At 49.3% G+C, this 20290-nt stretch overlaps 2 protein-coding genes across 4 annotated transcripts; one reads left to right on the plus strand and one right to left on the minus strand.

Annotated features, from left to right (window-relative positions):
* On the minus strand, positions 1–10010 carry atpaf2 (ATP synthase mitochondrial F1 complex assembly factor 2). 2 transcript variants are annotated; one of them, XM_056297123.1, is made up of 9 exons: positions 9778–9853; positions 9466–9587; positions 9320–9364; positions 9030–9178; positions 7759–7856; positions 7056–7136; positions 4830–4942; positions 1971–2086; positions 1–1317 (listed from the first exon to the last, which is right to left on the minus strand). In XM_056297123.1, exons 1-9 carry the CDS (start codon positions 9780–9782, stop codon positions 1180–1182), a joined length of 867 nt encoding a protein of 288 aa, XP_056153098.1. In that variant the 5' UTR covers positions 9783–9853; the 3' UTR covers positions 1–1179. The 2 variants fall into 2 exon arrangements, with proteins under 2 accessions (XP_056153098.1, XP_056153097.1); XM_056297122.1 differs by having other exon boundaries at positions 9466–10010.
* Positions 10011–10138: 128 nt separating this feature from the next.
* Positions 10139–20060, plus strand: LOC130127471 (glucose-induced degradation protein 4 homolog). Of its 2 annotated transcripts, XM_056297125.1 has the most exons (6): positions 10139–10495; positions 15193–15252; positions 16042–16149; positions 16251–16352; positions 16853–16983; positions 18417–20060. In XM_056297125.1, exons 1-6 carry the CDS (start codon positions 10304–10306, stop codon positions 18478–18480), a joined length of 657 nt encoding a protein of 218 aa, XP_056153100.1. In that variant the 5' UTR covers positions 10139–10303; the 3' UTR covers positions 18481–20060. The 2 variants fall into 2 exon arrangements, with proteins under 2 accessions (XP_056153100.1, XP_056153101.1); XM_056297126.1 differs by lacking the exon at positions 15193–15252.
* Positions 20061–20290: the final 230 nt, after the last annotated feature.

A 20290-nucleotide genomic window follows, 5' to 3' on the forward strand; every position in this document is an offset into this window, starting at 1 on the left:
AAAGGTCTCAGTCACATTTGAGTAAAATAATCCTATTTCTATAAATGTCATAGGATCTTTTTTTTAAAGATATTTTATTTTCACGGACCCCTTGCAATTACACCACGGACCACTAGGGGTCCGCGGACCCCCGGTTGAGAAACACTGATCTATATCTATCTATCTATCTATATATATATAGATACGTATGTCGGCCCCATGTGATGGCCTGGCGGACTGTCCAGGGTGTCTCCCCGCCTGCCGCCCAGTGACAGCGGCCCCCACAACCCTGAGAGCAGGACAAGCGGTTCAGATAATGGATGGAAACAGCAAACTCACGTCTTCATAAGTCTGGTTCATATTCACAACCCAGGCAAAGTCATTCAGACACAACAGGCTAGCCCATTCTATTGATGATTTGAATTTATTTCAACATATCTTGCAACACAGACAACTTTATACAAACAAATGACAACATAAGGCCAGGAGGTATATATCTGTGCTGAAACAGAAATGTCTGGATGATGCATTACACTTTACAGGGTTTACAGATGGGCAGGATTTCTTGTTAAAGCCCGTTTCACCCCCCCTCCTCTCACACTTAAATCCTCAAAAATGCTGTACTGCTTTAATGAGAAGAGGGAATCCCATTATGATGTGCAGCATGGATGACGGCAAAATTACCACTTCCATGAGTCTGGTTTCAATATAGCATGTTTAAACTGTCACATGGCACACCTGCACAAAACACAAGCATTAACATCGCACAGCGGCTACAGCAGGAATGGTGCTTGTGCTGAAGATCGTAGAAATGCTAAATAATGTTTTAAACCTAGCAAGACGGGACATACAGGAAGTAAACATGCAGCCCTCAAATGCACAACATTTGTTGCTGCTCCCATGGAAGTCTGCACCGTGTCCAGAATGTCACGGATGACTGCGAACGGACTCAAAACACAAAACTGTTAACAAAGACGGGTGCTGCACTTGGCAGCTGACGCCTATGAGACTACAGATAAAGACAAGCCAATGTTTTGGCGTTACTGGGGGGGAAATGACTCACTGGTGCTTTAACAGATCACTGCCCGAGCAGCTGCCAGTCCAGACCAGAACAGACCAACACAGCTATGCTGCGCATTTTATGACGCATCTGCGGTTGCGTGTCATACGCTGCATTTCCCTGACAGATCTGACACCTTTTTAGTCCTGTAGGAGTTTGCGTTTGACGGTGGAAGTCTCTGACGACAGATAGAGAAACAGGGCTCCGGCAGCTGTCCGTGCCCTCAGCTCGTACATGTCATAGTCGTGGGCCCACTCCACGTTCCCCCAACGCTGAATCTGGGGAGACAAAATGACAGGAATTGGAACTATAACCTCCTAGGAGGAGGCAGGCTTTCAAAGCTCTTCTCCAGCAAGTCTTGACATTAATTCTAATCAATCACATAATCATCAAAATCACACACAATGTAAACCTGAGATCTGAACACATAAAACTCCATGGTAGGTATTGTAGTTCATTAAACTCCTTTATTTTTTTGGACCCCCCCCCCCTTTTCTCCCCGGTTGTATCCAGCCAATTACCCCACTCTTCCGAGCCGTCCCAATCTCTGCTCCACCCCCTCTGCCGATCCGGGGAGGGTTGCAGACCACCACATGCCTCCTCCCTTACATGTGGAGTCACCAGCCGCTTCTTTTCACCTGACAGTGAGGAGTTTCACCAGGGGGACGTAGCGCGTGGGAGGATCACGCCATTTCCTCCAGTCCCCCCCCCCCCCCCGAACAAGCGCCCCGGCCGACCAGAGGAGGCGCTAGTGCAGTGACCAGGACACATACCCACATCCGGCTTCCCACCTACAGACATAGCCAATTGTGTCTGCAGGGACGCCCAACCAAGCCGGAGGTAACAAGGGGATTCGAACCGTCTCCCCCGTGTTGCTAGGCAACGGAACAGACCGCCACGCTACCCAGACACCCCTAAACTCCTTTCTTACTTGGTATTCTTCCTCCAGCCTGGAAAGCAGTACAGCCTGTTCAACAGTCAAGCGTCTGTCAATCAGTCCAAAGGAGAGCACCACTGACTTCAACTGGGTGATCACATATTCCAGTCCTGCAGCGGGGGAGCCATGTTATAATCAGAAGCTGTATTATTACTGGAGACAGCACATTACCAGTTATCACCAAACAAAACAATAATGAAAAGCAATCTCACGTGACAGATTCTAGCATCTTATCAAGAGTTTTGGAGAGCAGCTAAAACTGAAGATGTGAACAGCATGATATATACTATAGAAGGATGACTGATAATAAGGATGTGTTCTGCATGTTAACTCAACACATCTTTTTAATCCTGCTTTCATCTTCAGTAAACCTCTTCTACTTTTATTTATTAGCGCTTACCAGTTGTTAGCTCTGTCCGTTTTAAATTTACTACTACTACTACTTTCAGCTGCTCCCGTTAGGGGGCGCCACAGCGGATCATCCATTTCCATCTCTTCCTGTCTTCTGCATCTCCCTCTGTCACACCAGCCACCTGCATGTCCTCCCTCACCACATCCATAAACCTCCTCTTTGGCCTTCCTCTTCTCCTCTTCCCTGGCAGCTCCATATTCAGCCTCCTTCTCCCAGTATACCCAGCATCTCTCCTCCACACATGTCCACACCATCTCCATCTTTCCTCTCTTGCTTTGTCTCCAAACCGTCCAACCTGAGCTGTCCCTCTAATACAATCGTTCTGTTACATCTGTCCCTCCTTCCACAGCCTCCACCTCAAAGGCTGCTTAACCTGAGCCACTCCCCGAGTCCCTGTCTCTCTCTCTCTCTCTCTCTCTCTCTCTCTCTCTCTCTCTCTCTCTCTCTCTCTCTCTCTCTCTCTCTCTCTCTCTCTCTCTCTCTCTCTCTCTCTCTCTCTCTCTCTCTCTCTCTCTCTCTCTCTCTCTCTCTCTCTCTCTCTCTCTCTCTCTCTCTCTCTCTCTCTCTCTCTCTCTCTCTCTCTCTCTCTCTGTGTGTGAGTGGAGATAGGTGAGCAGAGCCTCACCACCTGCAACCCATTCCATAATCAAGCCAACCTGCTATAAAAGACCAGCACTGCCACTTCCAGCCTGCCAGATCGTAGCCTCTGATCCGTCACTGTGCTGCATCTAGCCCTTGCTCGTGAAATCTGTTTTTGTCAGTATTTTTGAACCCGCTGTTTGACTAACATCCTCCTTTTCCCCGCAGTCATCCTGCTCTGCCTCTGGTCCCTGTTCTCCAGATTTTCACCTGCTCCAGATCGCTGCTCTCTCCACCACCCACGGTCTCTGCCCCCAGTCCTGTTTCCCCAGCCCAATTCCCTCCACTGTGTGTTGTCGCTTTAGCTGGCCCCCTGTAATAAACTCCGAAGTCAGTTGGGAGCAAGTTTTGTGTCTGCGCCTGAGTGTCCCGTAACACGTTCCTAATCCTGTCCTCCTTCGTCACTCCCAATGAAAATCTTATTTTATACTCTGCCACCTCCTGTCTTTCTGTCAGTGCCACTGTCTCCAAAGCATATAACATAGCTGGTCTCACTACCATCTTGTAAACCTTCCCTTTAACTCTTGCTGGTACCCTGCTGTCACACATCACTCCTGACACTCTTCTCCACCCACTCCACCCTGCCTGCACTCTCTTCTTCACCTCTCTTCTGCACTCCCCGTTACTTTGGACAGTTGTTCCCAAGTACTTAAACTCGTATGCCTTCATCACCTCTACTCCTTGCATCCCGACCATTCCACTGTCCTCCCTCTCATTCACACATAGGTATTCCGTCTTGCTCCCACTGACTTTCATTCCTCTTCTCTCCAGTGCATACCTCCACCTCTCCAGGCTCTCCTCCACCTGCCCCCTACTCTCACTACAGATCACAATGTCACCCGCAAACATCATAGCCCACGGAGACTCCTGCCTGATCTCGTCCATCACCACTGTGAACAAGAAAGGGCTCAGAGCTGATCCTTGATGTAATCCCACCTCTACCTTGAACCCATCTGTCATTCCAACCGCCACCTCACCACTGTCACACTTCCCTCATACATATCCTGCACCACTCCTACATACTTCTCTGTCACTCCCGACTTCCTCATACAATACCACACCTCCTCTCTTGGCACCCTGTCGTATACTTTCTCTAAACCCACAAAGACACAATGTGACTCCTTCTGACCTCCTCCTGTCCTTCTCCATCAACATTCTCAAAACAAACATCACATCTGTGGTGCTCTTTCATGGCATGAACCCATACTGCTGCTGCTGATCATCACCTCTCCTCCTCTTAACCTAGCTTCTATTACTCTTTCCCATATCTTCATGCTGTGGCTGATCAACTTTATACCTCTGTAGTTGCTGCAGTTCTGCACATCACCCTTGTCCTTTAAAATCGGTACCAGTATGCTTCTTCTCCACTCCTCAGGCATCCTCTCACTTTCCAAGATTGTGTTAAATAATCTAGTTAAATAAGTCCATTTTAATTCTATTCAATCTTATTTTGAATCATGTCATACCGTTTTATTATTCTGCTACATCTTCTTCACTCTATTCTATTAAGAGCTATATTTTTATATGTCATTACTTTAGTTATTCACTCTGTTTTCTTACTTTATCATTACCCTCAGTGCATTTGTGCTCTTTCAGAGTGTAAAATACATTGCATTGCAATTTAATGTAAGTAATGTGCTGTGTTAAAGTTTTACTGCTTGATTGATGTGAGCTTTTTATCACTACACATTCTCAATATCAACCAATATCCTGCACAACACAGCAGCCTCAGTGGCACCTCTAACATGTCGAGACAGGGCTGTCTGATGTGTTAAACGTGAGCACATTCTCAAGTGTTTTACCTGTCAGGGACCAGAAGTTGTAGGAGTTGAGATGCTGTCGAAATGTTTCCTTGGTGGACTCCGGGATCTCTGGACCCAGTATGCTGGAGGAAGAGCCGATGACGACATCATATCTGCAAATCAATTGTGGGAGACACAGACTTTTGGTTTAATCGAAACGGCAATAAAAAAGAGGTGATTATTTAAAAAAGTTAATTCATTCATTTATCTTCAGCTGCTTCTCCGGGGTCGGGTCGTGGTGGCAGCAAGCTAAGTAGGGCACTCCAGATGTCCCTCCCCCCAGCAACGCCCTCCAGCTCCTCCTGGGGGACCCCAAGGCGTTCCCAGGCCAGATTGGACATGTAGTCCCTCCAGTGAGTTCTGGGTCTACCCCGGGGTCTCCTCCCAGTTGGCCGTGCCCAGTAAACCTCCAAAGGAAGGCGCCCAGGAGGCATCCTGATCAGATGCCTGAACCACCTCAACTGGCTCCTGTCGACGCGAAGGAGCAGTGGCTCTACTTCGAGCTCCCTCCGGATGTCCGAGCTCCTCACCCTATCTCTAAGGCTGAGCCCAGACACCCTACGGAGGAAACTCATTTCAGCCGCTTGTATCCACGATCTCCCCCTTTCGGTCACTACCCAAAGCTCATGACCATAGGTGAGGGTTGGAACCAAGACTGACTGGTAAACTGAGAGCTTTGCCTTCCAGCTCAGCTCCCTCTTCACTGCAACGGTCCAGTACAACGTCCGCATTACTGCTGATGCTGCACCAATCCAGGATTTAAGAGTTGATTGGTATTTAAAAAAATTATAATTACAAACAAACATTTATTTGTTACTTATTATTAATAATATTACTCCAATGAGCAGCAAACAAAAACTGTATAAAGGCAATTTATGACTGCATCTCACCTCAAAAGATTTCAACAAAGGACTATTAACAGAAGGATTACATGTGAAAATTAAATTAGGACACCTACTGACATGTGACAACCCAGAGACAGTTCAAGTATTTTTTTTTGGACGGGGGACATTTTTCGCCCTCTACACCACGGATTTCAACTACCACAGAGTCCTGCCGTCCTGAGAAGTTCTCTGGTGACTCTGCTGTAGTCGGATGCATCAGTAAGGGTGAGGAGGCTGAGTACAGGGCTGTGGTGGGGAACTTTGTCACCTGGTGTGAGCAGAACAATCTGCAGCTCAGCGTGGCTAAGACAAAGGAGCGGGTTGTTGACCTGAGGAGGGACATGACACCAGTGACCCTGTCTCCATCCAGGGGGTCAGTGTGGACACTGGGGAATACTATAAGTACCCAGGGGTGTATAGAGACAATAAACTGGACTGGGCTAAGAACACTGATGCCCTCTACAAGAAGGGACAGAGCCGTCTCTACTGTTTGAGGAGGCTGAGGTCCTTCAACATCTGCCGGACAATGCTCAGGATGTGGTGTGGGTCTGTGGTGGCAGTGCTCTCCTGTGGCTGTTGTGTGTTGGGGCAGCAGGCTGAGGGTAGCGGATGCAAACAGGCTCAATAAAGTGATCCGCCGCAAGGCCGGTGACATTGTGGGGGTGGAGCTGGGCTCTCTGGCGGTGGTTTTTGAGAGGAGGACACTGTTGAAGTTATGTGCCATCATGGACAATGTCTCCCACCCACTCCGTGACATGCTGGTCGGGCACAGGAGTACGTTTAGTGATAGACTCATTCTGCCAGAACGCACTACAGAGCATTCTGGCAAAGGAGGTCATTCCTGCCTGTGGCCATCAGACTTTACAACCCCTCCCTCAGAGGGTCACACACTCGGGGTTTATGGTCATGGGACTGGCCCGGTCATGGGACTGGCCCGTCCACTTGCCCAAGGCGTCCCCAGGCCAGATTGGACATGTAGGCCCTCCAGTGAGTTCTGGGTCTACCCCGGGGTCTCCTCCCAGTTGGCTGTGCCTGGTAAACCTCCAAAGGAAGGCGCCCAGGAGGCATCCTAATCAGATCTTTCATATGTCTTTATACATATTTTTATTTCTATTTCTTATTTCATCTTTTATTTCTACATTTCTGTTTTTCTTGTTGTCTTGTTAGTTTTTCGTTTTTTCTTTACTAGAGCGCGAGTCTGTAATAGGACCCAATTTCTCCTCGGGGATGAATAAAGTATTCTAGTTCTGATTCTGAGTGATGGACAGAACAGCGAGACCGAGTCACCACCCAGGAAAGGCTGTGGCTAGTTTAGCTGCTGTAGACGTCATGTGCAGCCAACCTTTTCTCAATCCAGCGCAGCACCGGTTCCCATTCGTTGTTCATCAGCTCAACCAAACCCGGAGGCTCGTCCACTCTGTAGCTTGACAGGAAGACAGAAACCACAGACAATTACAGCCAAAGCACCCGCAGACAACACTCAAAAGTGCATCAGGACAAGTGGAGAGTTCCTGTATTTAATGGATGGATGAGTGTAATGAAGCGCTGATCTCCATCAACAAAAACAATTCACATTCTGATTCCGAAATTAACAGCTTATTCAAATAAGGGACTCAAATGTGAATCTTTGTCAGCGAAAATGATTTAAATTCTCAGTCTATACCAAAAGGCTTATTCACATGTTGAAATCAAAACCATGTACCGGCAGTGACTCAGCCTCATGGGGTTATAGTGTTGTGGTTGAAAATTTGATCCCTCTTGAATGTTTAAAATTTGTATAAAAACAGCTCAATGTCTCTGAAATCAGGTGTTTGTATTTCTATTTGTTTCTATTTCTTCAGGTGGCCAGTATATAAGACAAACCTTAGCCAGTAAAGCCTCTTACATGCAAGGCTGATCAGTGTCCTGAGTAAAGATGATGGTTCATGACCTCTACCTCTCTCTCCAACATAATCTTTCAATCAGTCCTCTGTATTATATTAAAAAAATTATATTACAAAAGGCTAAAATTAACAAGTTATTAAATGATGGAAAAAACCCAATACCAGATTGTATCAGTCTCCAAGAATTTGAGTGCAGCGTTGATCATCTGGTCCTTGTCCCGCTGTGTGGGGTTATCTATAGCAGTGTTGCACAGAGTGGTCTAAGGACAGAAAACAGTACCAGTGAATATATCTCACCAATAGGCTCGCTGCACAACTTCCCGGTGTGTCTGTTTGCATAAGAACTTCCGGTACAACCGGATGCTTACGTCCTACTGAATCATTAGTTAGCTGCCAACTTATCCGTCCAAAATCTTAACTTCGTCCAAATAAATCAATGAATCCAACAGGGCAAAAAGGGCCATTCAAGTGTCAGAGCCGTGAATCAGGCTCCATGAGCACTGTTGTGTGCCACAGTGTGTGAATTCGGCGCGTTATAATTCTCTTTTTAAGTTTTCATTCATTCCCTGGTAACTGGGAAGACAGAGATAGTGGCTAGCGAAGATTCGGAGGGATGCATTTACCGTCACCAAGAGTACAGAAGTGTGTAGTGGGCATGTTGAACTGGGTGATTTCGCTGTGCCAGCTACAGGTTTGTTAAGGAGGCTCAAGAAAGGAGCTGTCCCCACACTCTTTGCATGGCATGAGTACTCCAAACCTGCACCCAGGCTAGGTGTGTGGGAGCGCCAGGAGCATCCTGCTGTCGCCCCTCTGCCAGCTCTGGACTCCTCTGATAATGAGATGGATGTCAGCAGCTGCCTGCAAGAGCAGGACTACTGTGTGGCTCCTAATCCTGCCACTTTGGGGTGATGCCCCGGCCCAAAACCAGTCAATGAGGAAACAAACAGAAGTGCTCCAGAAACAACTGGAGACCGTCCAGCTACAGTCCAGATTCAGCCTGAGGCCATTTGCAGGTTCCGATGAGGACATTTGGTTTTACACCAGGTATGTCTGATTTGTATCATTTCATTGAATCGCCCCTGCCAAATTAACTCACCTGTTCAGTCTCTCCACTCCCACCATGCCTCTCTCTCTCTCTCACCCACCCACACACACACACACACACACACACACACACACACACACACACACACACACACACACACACACGTAGCAGATTGCAATGCGTGCTGAGCTATACTTTAACAACTATACACAATCTTAAACAAACCCCTTTTCTTTTTTGCTCATGTGAGCAACAGAGGACGCCCTCCCGATGTGATGTACATCGCTGACCGTGATTTTTAGGGAGGTCCTGCAAACAGCGAGGGTAAAACATCTTACGCACCCAGGCTATTAACGCCCCAACATCCCCGGAAGGTCAAAGTTCATACCAAGTGCATGGTGTAAAACTTGAGCGTGTCCCTCTGTGCGTCCCACTCCGTTGCCACGGCGATGGCCAGAGCTTCATTTGGCACCGTGAACAGCTTCCCACCTGGTGTCTTCAGTTTCCTCCGGTCGAGGTTGATCTCATACAGGCCACCTGAACAAGCAGCAATGGAGCCTTGACAGAAGGCATCGCAACGTCGACGGCGCCGTGTTGCGCACGTGCAGAGAAATACAGTCTGTAAAGATGGATTGTATCAATATTCTGACCCACCATGCCCTCCGCGTGAAAACGTACCTTCTCCCTGGGATATGCTGACATCCTCATAAAACTTCCTCCTCTCTGTTGACATGAAAGATCAGCAGAGACAACCTACAGAACTGGTGCATGGCTGGATTACAGTAGTTGCATGCATGTATGTGGATCTGGTTTGGTGGTCTTACCCGAGGTGGCGGCCGAGTGGGCGCTGCGAGTGATGGGGAGGGGGGCCAGCGGACCTTTTGAGCAGTCCTTGCCAAGGGAAAGAGCAGGTCCCCAAAGACGACTGGGAAATCTCACCAGTCCCCTGAACATAGTGGCAGGCTCAGAACCGTGCGGCGTTGTCGGGGGGCGGGCGGGCGGGGGGGGCGGCAGCGTGCGGCGTTGTCGGGGGGGCGGGCGGGCGGGGGGGGCGGCAGCGTGCGGCGTTGTCGGGGGTCGGGCGGGGGGGGGCGGCAGCGTGCGGCGTTGTCGGGGGGATCTAGGCTCTTACTCACTTCATGGATGCAGCGCTGTGTGAGAGACAACGGAGACCGCCCGGGTACTTCACCAACAAGGAAGCGACGCGTGAGACGCAGCTGTATTATTACCCGGTGCTGCGACACACGCCTCGGCGTTCAATCGCCTGCGTGACCTTCCGTGTGTAACGGAGGGTTTCTTTTTAAATGTGGTTCTGGTAATTGTAGTTCTCAAACTGCGCACACTCCCCTCTTCTCCTTGCCATTTCGCAACAGAAAAAACTACAAAAACAAATGACGCACGCCGCCTTCCGCAAAAGAACCCAATGAGCGCCGAGCTCTCAGGCCGGCCAAACTTGTCGACCAATGAGAGAAGCGGTTGCTGCCACCTATGGCGCCGCGTCGAGGTCCGCTTACTTTTCTCGGTCCTTGGCGGACTACACGGGGGGAGTGACGGCGGATTTGAATGTCGACGAGCCTCCTCCGCGCTCCGTAGAACGCGACGTACTTAACCGCCGGACGGTCGCCGACCACGGTCGGTGTTCAAGCCTGCGATCCGAGAAACATGCCTGTCCCCGCCGGATACCTCAGCGGCTCCCCAGCCGGGGCCTCCGCGTCCTCGGCCTCGCTTATCCCCCTGCCGCCCATCAACACCCGGCAGCCCGGCGTCGTCACCTCGCTGCTGTACAGCGGATCCAAGTTCCGAGGCCACCAGAAGAGCAAAGGGAATTCGTACGATGTGGAGGTGGTTCTGCAGGTGAGGCGCGGTACGGACGGTTACCCCGACGCCCCGTCAGCTGACCTGTCAGACGGCCCGTGTGTCCGGCGGCTGCGCGGCGGTGGCACCATTATCTTTACATTCGCCCCTTTAGCGGGCGACACGCGAGTGTGTGCAGACGGCACCGCAGAGCGCTGCATGCCATGTCCTAGTGGCGCTGCACCAAGTTGTGGCACGTCTGCTGCACAACTTATCACATCAGAATCAACTTTATTGGCCAAGTGTACTTACGCATGCAAGGATTTTGGTTCCGGGTTACAGTAGCTTCTAGCACGTACATATATCACTCAAAGGCAAACAAAAGAAATAAATAGGAATGATAAATAGAATGCTGGAGGTAAGTATGTATGCACAAAAAGGTGTGTCACAACTATACAGTGTCTTTATGCATGCTCAGTAATCCTGGTAAGAAAATCACAAAGGGGAATGAGTTCATCTGGACACGTGTGTTGAGAGAGAAACGAGAGCTCTGTAGTCTCCAGGTAGTCCCACCCTTATAAACAACACAGTGACATAATGACCGAAAACAACGATTGGTTTCATACGCAAATGGCTGTGACAGAGTTTCAATGGCCACGTGTACCGTTCACAGAGGATTTGGGAATGGTTGCAATCACAGCACTGTAAGATGGCGACAGATGTACTCTTAGATGTACTCATGACAAATGTACTCTTCATCCACTGTAGTACAAACTAGGAGTCATCGGGATGCTACACGACCGAGCTGACAACGTCCCCATCAACACAGCGGCCTGGAAAGGGGAGAGATCCCACCTTAAACAGGCCCTGGATAAGTGTGGTTATCCTAACTGGGCGTTTGTCACAAAGCCAGGAAGACGCCCAAACAGTGCACCAGCCGATCGAAGAGAGGAGGACAACAGCTGCCTTAGCGTGAACCAGCGGTGATTCTGTATGTGGCGGGACCTTCGCAACAGTTGAGACATGTAGTATCCAAACACCGCATCTCGGTTACTTTCAAACCCCAAAACACACTGCGCCAGAAATTGGTCCACCCCAAGGACCGGGTCTTCCGGCACAAACAGAGCAATATAGTGTACGCTGTTATGTGCCGGGAGGATTGCCGTGACTTGTACATCGGGGAAACCAAACAGATGGTGGCCAAGAGGATGGTACAACACAGGAGAGCTACCTCGTCAGGCCAGGACTCCACAGTCTACACCCGTCTACAGGCCAGTGGCCACTCTTTCAAGGATGAGGATGTGCACATCCTTGATAGGGAGGAACAAAGTCAAAGAGGCCGTCTGTGTGAATGGAATAACCATGCCGGAACTGGGGGGGGGGGGTCTAAGAGTACATCTGTCGCCATCTTACAACGCTGTGATTGCAAACATTCCCAAATCCTCTTTGAATCGTACACATGGCCATTGAAACTCTAGTTAATGGTCACGGCAATTTGCATATGAAAGTGATCGTTGTTTTCGGTCGTATGCCACTGCATTGTTTATCAGGGTGGGGATACCTGCAGTCAGCTGAGACTGAAGAGGTCACTTAGACGATGATGATGAAACGTTTCTCTCTCAATAAACGTCTCCAGATGAACTGATTCAACTTTGTGTGAACTATACAGAGTGTTGTTATGGCAGAGTAATTTATTATACCTATATATATATATATATATATATATATATATATATATATATATATTTATATAATTATATACTGTTATATAATTAAGTTACTATTATATATATAATAACATAACAGTATACAGTAGTTGTATGTATTTACAGTTGTCCATTTGTATTGCACATCGGAGATCTGTAAGTGAGAAATCTTGACGAGAAGGGGCTATTTACAAAGGGTCATGTTTACAAGTGTTCATGAGAGAGATGACCTGTGGGAAAAAACTTCCTGTGTCTGGTGGTTTTGGTGCACATTGCTCTGTAGTGCTTGCCAGAGGCTAGGAGTTCAAACAAACTGCCCTGGGTGTGGTAGGTCTGTGCTGATTCTGCTGGCCCGTTTCCAGGCTCTAGAGGTATACAAGTCCTGCACGGTGGGCAGGGAGCACCAATCATTTTTTTCTGCTGTCCTTACTGTTCGCTGCAGTCTGTTCCTATCCTATTTTGTAGCTGCTCCGAACCAGACTGTGATGGATGTACACAGGACTCATTCAATGTCTGCGGTGTAGAACTGGCTCAACAGCTCCTGTGGCAGACCAAACTTCCTCAATTGCCACAGAAGGTACATCCTCTGCTGGGCCTTTTTGAGGATGGAGTTGATGTTGGTGTGCCACTTCAGGTCTGTGGAAATTGTAGTTCCCAGAAACTTAAAGGTCTCCATGGTTGACACAGGGCTGTTGGATGTTGTGAGGGGGAGCAGTGCTGAGGGGTGTCTCTTAAAATCCACTGTTATCCCCACAGTCTCTTGAGCGTGTTCAGCTCCAAGTTGTTCTGACTGCTCCAGAGCACCAGTGGCTTAATGTCCTGCCGATATGCAGACACATCACCATCCTAGATGAGTCCGATGACAGTAGTGTTGCCTGTAAACTTAAGGAGTTTAACAGCTGGGTCCTTGGAGGTGCAGTCGTTGGTGTAGAGGGAAAAGGGCAGTGGGGAGAGGACACATCCCTGGGGAGCACCAGTGCTGACTGTCAGTATACCAGAAATGACTTCCCCCAGCCTCACTCGCTGTTTACTGCCTGTCAGGAAGCTGGTGATCCGCTGACAGATGACGGGGGATACAGTGAGCTGGGAGAATGATTGTGTTGAATGCCTGAGCTGTAGTCCACAAACAGGATCCTTGTATATGTTGCTGGGCAATCAAGGTGTTGCAGGATGTAGTGCAGTCCCATGTTGACTGCGTCATTCACTGATCTGTTTGCCCATTAGAATGATGGTGGAGCGTTTGAAGCAGGGGGGGACTTCACACAGTTCTAGGGATCTGCTGGAGATCTGAGTGAAGATTGGAGCCAGTTGGTCAGTACAGGCTTTAAGACAGGAGGGGGAAACATCGTCGACCCGATGCTTTCCTGGTCTTCTGTCTTTGAAAGACAGGGCTCGAGACCAACGGCAGCCCATCGTCCCGGGGATAATAGAAAATGGGTTTGGGACAAACAGAGATCTTCCCCGGGATGCCTCTGGGACGAAAGGAATTTTATAAAAGTGGAGAAATGCTGAAATGCATGGCTTGGGAGGTGCTGGTTTGTCCTGGGTGACACATCTCTGATGACTGAATACTATCAGATAGCAGAATGGATTAGGTTCATCAGCTATATCTCATTTATGCCCTGTGATGGCCTGGCAGGCTGTCCAGGGTGTCTCCCCGCCTGACGCCCAATGACTGCTGGGATAGGCTCCAGCATCCCCACGATCCTGAGTAAGGCTAAGCGGTTTGGATAATGGATGGATTTTTTATTATAAATCATATTTCCATACCGGATCGGTTGAGGCCAGAGTTACCAACACCCACCACCGGTACTGTTGGCCAGCAGGGTGCCGGTGGAAACTTGCTACTGTTGGGCGAAGGAGAAGGTGAGGGGGAAGGCATGTCCAGAGGCAGCGGGAGAGGAGGAAGAGTAGGAGGTTTATGGATGTGGTGAGGGGGGACACGCAGGTGGCTAGAGTGACAGAGGAAGATGCAGAGGCAAGTTACGTCCACAATTATGAGGATGAGCGGACGGACGGATGGAATTGTGGTGAAAAGTTTCAAGCTGTACATATCAAGTTACGTCCACAATTCCATCTGTCCGTCCGTCTGCTCGTCCTCATAATTGTGGACGTAACTTGATATGTACAGCTTGAAACCCTTCACCCGTTTGGTGATAGGTGCAGGTGAAAGTTTGTCAACAATTCTGTGCATGTGGTTGACATTTATCCATGGAAAATCTTGCGAGCATCGTGAAAAATATGCCACTGTCAATAGCACACGCCAACAAACAGGAAACTGGCATGACCGCTGCAGTAGAAACCGGAAGTCACTGGACTACAGTCATGCACAGAGCCGATTCGCTGTGTCTGCAGGTGGGAAGCTGGATGTGGGTATGTGTCCTGATTGCTGCACTAGCGCCTCCTCTGGTCGGTCGGGGCGCCTGTTTGGGGGGGAGGGGGAACTGGGGGGTGGGATAGCTTAATCCTCCCACGCGCTACGTCCCCCTGGTGAAACGCCTCACTGTTAGGTGAAAAGTGGCTGGCGACTCCACATGTATCGGAGGAGACGTGGTAGTCTGCAGCCCTCCCCCGATCGGCAGAGGGGGTGGAGCGGTGACCGGGATTGTTCGGAAGAGTGGGGTAATTGGCTGGATACAATTAGGGTGAAAAAGAAGGAAAAATCCAGAAAAGCAAAAGAAGGAGGACTCAACAGAAGACACTGATAATAATGATTTGTAAGTAAGGACACAATAGCGAGTTACTGCCAGTCGCAATATTACATGATTCATATTTGCTGCAAATTGCCACGAGAGATCATTTAAGACTGATTAATTTCTGGCTTGTTATTGTCATTTGATCCATATTGCCTTAGATCAGCATGAAATCATCTCTCAGTCCAGCTCGCTTGTTATTTTATTGTCAGGTGCACCCTTACCACCCAAAGCACGGAGGTTTGGGTGGGGATGTGTGCAGCTGCACACAGCTAATCAAATGCATTCGCTGCTTTACTTGCAAATCGTAATGTACTGAGTAACAGAGACGTGAACATTTCCCCTCCTTTCTGTTCAGCATGTCACCATGGAGGATTCCTACTTATGTGGCTACCTGAAGATAAAAGGCCTGACAGAGGTGAGGGAAGTTTGCACCTCTGGTTTCTGAGCACATAAATGTTGAAACTCGCCACTCAGAGCTCACTAAGTCTGCATCCTGTCAGGATGCTCTGCTTAGAACCAGAGCTGACATCGCAAAACAGTGACAACTGCTTTTAATCAATCAATAGATTTATATAGCAGGGGCGTCCGGGTAGCGTAGCGGTCTGTTCTGTTGCCTACCAACATGGGGATCGCCGGTGTGATTCCCCGTGTTACCTCCGGCTTGATCGGGCGTCCCTACAGACACAATTGGCTGTGTTTGCGGGTGGGAAGCCAGATGTGAGTATGTGTCCTGGTCACTGCACTAGCACCTCCACTGGTCAGTCGGGGCACCTGTTAGGGAGGGAGGGGGAACTGGAGGGGAATAGCGTGATCCTCCCACGCGCTACGTCCCCCTGGTGAAACTCCTCACTGTCAGGTGAAAAAGAAGCAGCTGGCGACTCCACATGTATTGGAGGAGGCGTGTGGTAGTCTGCAGCCCTCCCCAGATCGGCAGAGGGGGTGGAGCAGCGACTGGGATGACTGGAAGAGTGGGGTAATTGGCCAGATACAATTGGGGAGAAAAAAAGGGGGGGGGATTTATATAGCATATTCTGCACAAGAAATGCAACCCAATGTGTTCTACATGAGAGCATAGGATCAAATAGGAGGGTGTGTGCGCGTGTGTTGAAGGTGAATACATACCCTGGCTAGGGGTAAGAGCCAGACAAGACCCTTGCTGGGGCAGGATGCTGACCTTGAGTTTTTAATTATCTCCCTGTCACAGGAGTACCCGACTCTGACCACGTTCTTCGCAGGAGAGATTATCAGCAGGAAGCGACCCTTCCTGACCCGCAAATGGGACGCAGACGAAGATGTGGATCGAAAACATTGGGTAAGTTCACAGCTTTTTTTGACTATTCGCTCCAAAATAACAGCACGTGTCCCGCTCCCTCCATGTCCGACCCCTTTATTTTTTTCTGTGTCCTCATCCAGGGCAAGTTCCAGGCCTTTTATCAGTATGCGAAGATGTTCAACTGCGATGACTTTGACTACGAGGAACTGAAGAACTCCGACTACATCTTCATGAGGTGGAAGGTACGATGTTTTGCCTCAGCATGGCCGTGTCTCAGGAGGTCCGTTTTCAGAACCGTCCAGCTCAGTATGAGTAGATACTGGTGGTTCACCCTGGACCATCCGTCCCGGCTTCTGAACTGGCCCAGGACCTGTGGGGGTGGTCAGGGATGTAAACAAAACAGGAAGTAGTGCTTCCTCCAGGTCTTCTTGTATGTAATCTTGAGAATCGATGCAGTGTTTTTGAAAATATGCATTGCATATTGAAAATGCATTTTGATGCAATATCAATACAGTATTGTGAAGAATAGTACTGAAATACTCAAGCGTACTGATATTTATTTACACCCCTACTCACCACCAGCCCTCACTGTCCTGTCCAATGATATAAACAACCAGACACCAAACCTGAGTGGTCCAACGCAACATCCCCAAAGATGAACCAAAAAAGATTATTTAATTTATTCATTTATTATAAAAAAGTTATTTAAGTGTTTTTTAACTTCTTTGTTTCCCCCAACCAGGAGCAGTTCCTCGTCCCTGACCACACCATCAAAGACATCAGCGGAGCCTCCTTTGCTGGATTTTATTATATCTGCTTCCAGAAATCCACAGCAACTATCGAGGGCTACTACTACCACCGGAGCTCTGAATGGTAAGGCAGCAAAGTGCAGCTCACTATTTTTAGCATGTTCACACTTCATACGAGGGCTGGTGACCACAACGTCCCCAGATTGGACCCCAGACCACCTAGGAAAATATGTAGGGGGAAACTGGGTCGTCCTCTGTGTGGAGTTTGCATGTTCTCCCCATGTCTGTGTGGGTTTCCTCCTCCGGGTGCTCCGGTTTCCTCCCACAGTCCAAAGACATGTAGGTCAGGTGAATCGGCCATACTACATTGTCCCTAGGTGTGTGTGTGTGTGTGTGTGTGTGTGTGTGTGTGTGTGGGCCCTGTGATGACCTGGCGGCCTGTCCAGGGTGTCTCCCCGCCTGCCACCCAGTGACTCCAGGGATAGGCTCCAGCATCCCCGCGATCATGAGTAAGCATTAGTGGTTTGGATAATGGAGGGATGGATGAAAAGCTGGATTAGAAAAGATCTCAACCGGGCACCTGGGTAGCGTAGCGGTCTGTTCCGTTGCCTACCAACACGGGGACCACCGGTTCGAATCCCCATGTTACCCCTGGCTTGGTCAGGCGTCTCTACAGAAACAATTGGCCGTGTCTGTGGGTGGGAAGCCGGATGTGGGTATGTGTCCTAGTCACTGCACTAGCGCCTCCTCTGGTTGGTCGGGGCGCCTGTTCGAGGGGGAGGGGGAACTGGGGGGAATAGCATGATCCTCCCACGCGCTACGTTCCCCTGGTGAAACTCCTCACTGTCAGGTGAAAAGAAGCAGCTGGTGACTCCACATGTATGGGAGGAGGCATGTGGTAGTCTGCAGCCCTCCCCGGATCAACAGAGGGGGTGGAGCAGTGACCGGGGCGGCTCAGAAGAGTGGGGTAGTTGGCCAAGTACAACTAAGGAGAAAAAGGGGGGGGGGGAATCCAAAAAAGACAATTTCCTTCCATTCAGTTTTAAAATTGTCACGTGAGTTCACGCTCACCCGCCGACGAAACATGAACGGATCGTCCCACCTGGAAGTCCGACGCTGATTCGTAAGGAAGTATTCCAAAAGTGGTCTCCTCAAAATGTATAGAGTACTGTAATATGAATACTGGTGGTCCTACACATAGCGTGGGCTCACTACAGATACCTCCTCTCTGCATTGTGACTACGTAGCGCTGTTCTGGTACTGCAGGACGAGCCAGCGCTGTGTACGTGTACGGATGTGGTACGGTGATGCTGGTTGGCGCTGGTGCAGATGAAGGCCTCCTTGAAGGATGTGCGTCATCTTCATTTGCCCTCTGATGGATATTTGATGTGTCTGGGTCAGAACGTGGCCCAGGCTCCACAGCATGAGTTGCCCTGGGCTTGTAAAGTGTAGTTGGGAGCAGCCCACGTGCAGCTTGCTGGCTTATTCAGTTTCTCTCTTTGTTTCTGTGTCTCCTTTGCGTCCCTCCTAACAAGCGCCGTGTCGTTGCTCCTCCAGGTACCAGTCTCTCAATCTCACCCACGTTCCTGAGCACAGCGCTGCCATCTATGAGTTCCGGTGACTTCCAGCCTTCCGGTGGTCCTCGCTGTCGGACGCAAACGGACTTGAGAGGCAGAGGAGGCTGCAGACGCTACTGACTGGGATGAGGGTGGGCTGGGGAAGGGTCCGGGCTTCGGACCTCCGTGGGAAATGGAACTGTTGCATTTTTTTTCTTTTGAGGACAGAGGACAGAAGAAAGAGGGGACAGTCTGCTGGTGGATCGAAGGATGCAGGATTGACGAGAGCAAAGACGAGCGATGGAGGTTTGGATGATTATTGTCCAGCGGGGAACGTAAGAACTGATTCGTTTGTGTTCGGACGGGAGGACGGAAATGACCGGCGTGTCCCCTGAGTGGAGTTTCCAAAAGCTTAAAACCAACAGCAGTGTGACCGGGCTGGGCTTCTGCTGTGTTCTCCTTTTAATGTTCATGTGTTTATGCTCTCGCTCTTCATCCGCGCTCTTTGGCACAGTTTGTGGTGACACTTTATAATGCAGGCCGGGTATTTCCTGCCTCGTTTTGCCGATTGGGGTTTTCTGCTGACCTGGTGTGGTTAGCGGTGAACGAGAAGCATCAGCATGTCGGACTGCTGTTGGAGCAGAACTTCACCAAGGATTCTGCTGTTTCAGGCAAAGCCCAACAAAGAGAACCAATCAGAAAACAAGACACCGTCTTCAGAGTCCGATTCGACGATTTGAGCCTTTCGGGATGAACGACGGGACTTTAATGACTTCATAACAACAGTATTTTTGGGAGCGTTTCCACGCCTGCGAAAAGGAGATTTGGCTTCTTTCCTCGGAGCGACGGACACTAAAAAGGACTTGCAGGGCCGCACAGTGAAGGAGCAAAGCGATCTTTTAGTCGATAGATTGTGAGAGAGGTTCCGGTTGCGAGTGGTTGCTGTGGATCCTGTGTTATTCAGCTGCATTTGCACAGAGACGGGTGATATGTTACTCATGCTTACAGCGGGCGTTGGCTGCAGACAGCCCCCGGCGTCTCACAGGTGGCTGGTTGAGTTTGATCCCACAGAGATTTTTCTAGTATTTGCCCGTCTGGTGTGTCAGATGGGCTCCCAGAGACCCAGAACAATCACATTAAAGTATTTGAGAGATTTTTAAGTAGTGTTGTCGACCCAGGAGCTGCACCTGACGTGAATCACAAGAGGTTTCCCCCCGCCTGCCGTTGGACATGCCGTTCCAGCCCCCTCCCCTGTGTTACGTCCCATCAACTATGCAACACTGTCAGCGTAGCACTCCCCAGACACCAGTGTTGGGTTTTCACAAACAAGATTTTATTCTATCCTTATAGTATCCTAGAGAGAGAAAAATCTATCTCCTTTTACAGAAGATATTTTTGTCAAATTGCCTTTGAAAGGACCCCGCCCTGCAATCACGACCCTTTCCATGTGATGGTGCCATCGTTTGAAAGAACAGAAATGTATTCTATCAGCTCAAAAGTGTGTGTGTGTGTATACACGTTTGTGTATGTGTGTGTGTACATACCAATGGTGTATGTATGTGTGTCTGTGTGTGTGAGTGAGTGAACACTGCTGTTTCGACTGATGCTGTGGTTCTGAGGAATGGATTAAAAAGTCATACTGAAACACCAATGGCTGCTTCTTTGTTGTCTGGCTGATTTTCGGGTTTATGCTGGACAAAATCCAAGTCTGAGGCCGTGGTTCTCTACCGGGACATGGTGCACTGCTCCCTCCAGGTCAGGGATGAGTCGTTGCCTCAAGTGAAGGAGTTCAAGTATCTTGGGGTCTTGTTCAGGAGTGAGGGTAGGATGGAGCAGGTGATTGACAGGCGGATTGGTGCAGCATCAGCAGTAATG

The sequence above is a fragment of the Lampris incognitus genome, chromosome 17 (genome assembly GCF_029633865.1).
Source record: "Lampris incognitus isolate fLamInc1 chromosome 17, fLamInc1.hap2, whole genome shotgun sequence".
NCBI lineage: Eukaryota > Metazoa > Chordata > Actinopteri > Lampriformes > Lampridae > Lampris > Lampris incognitus.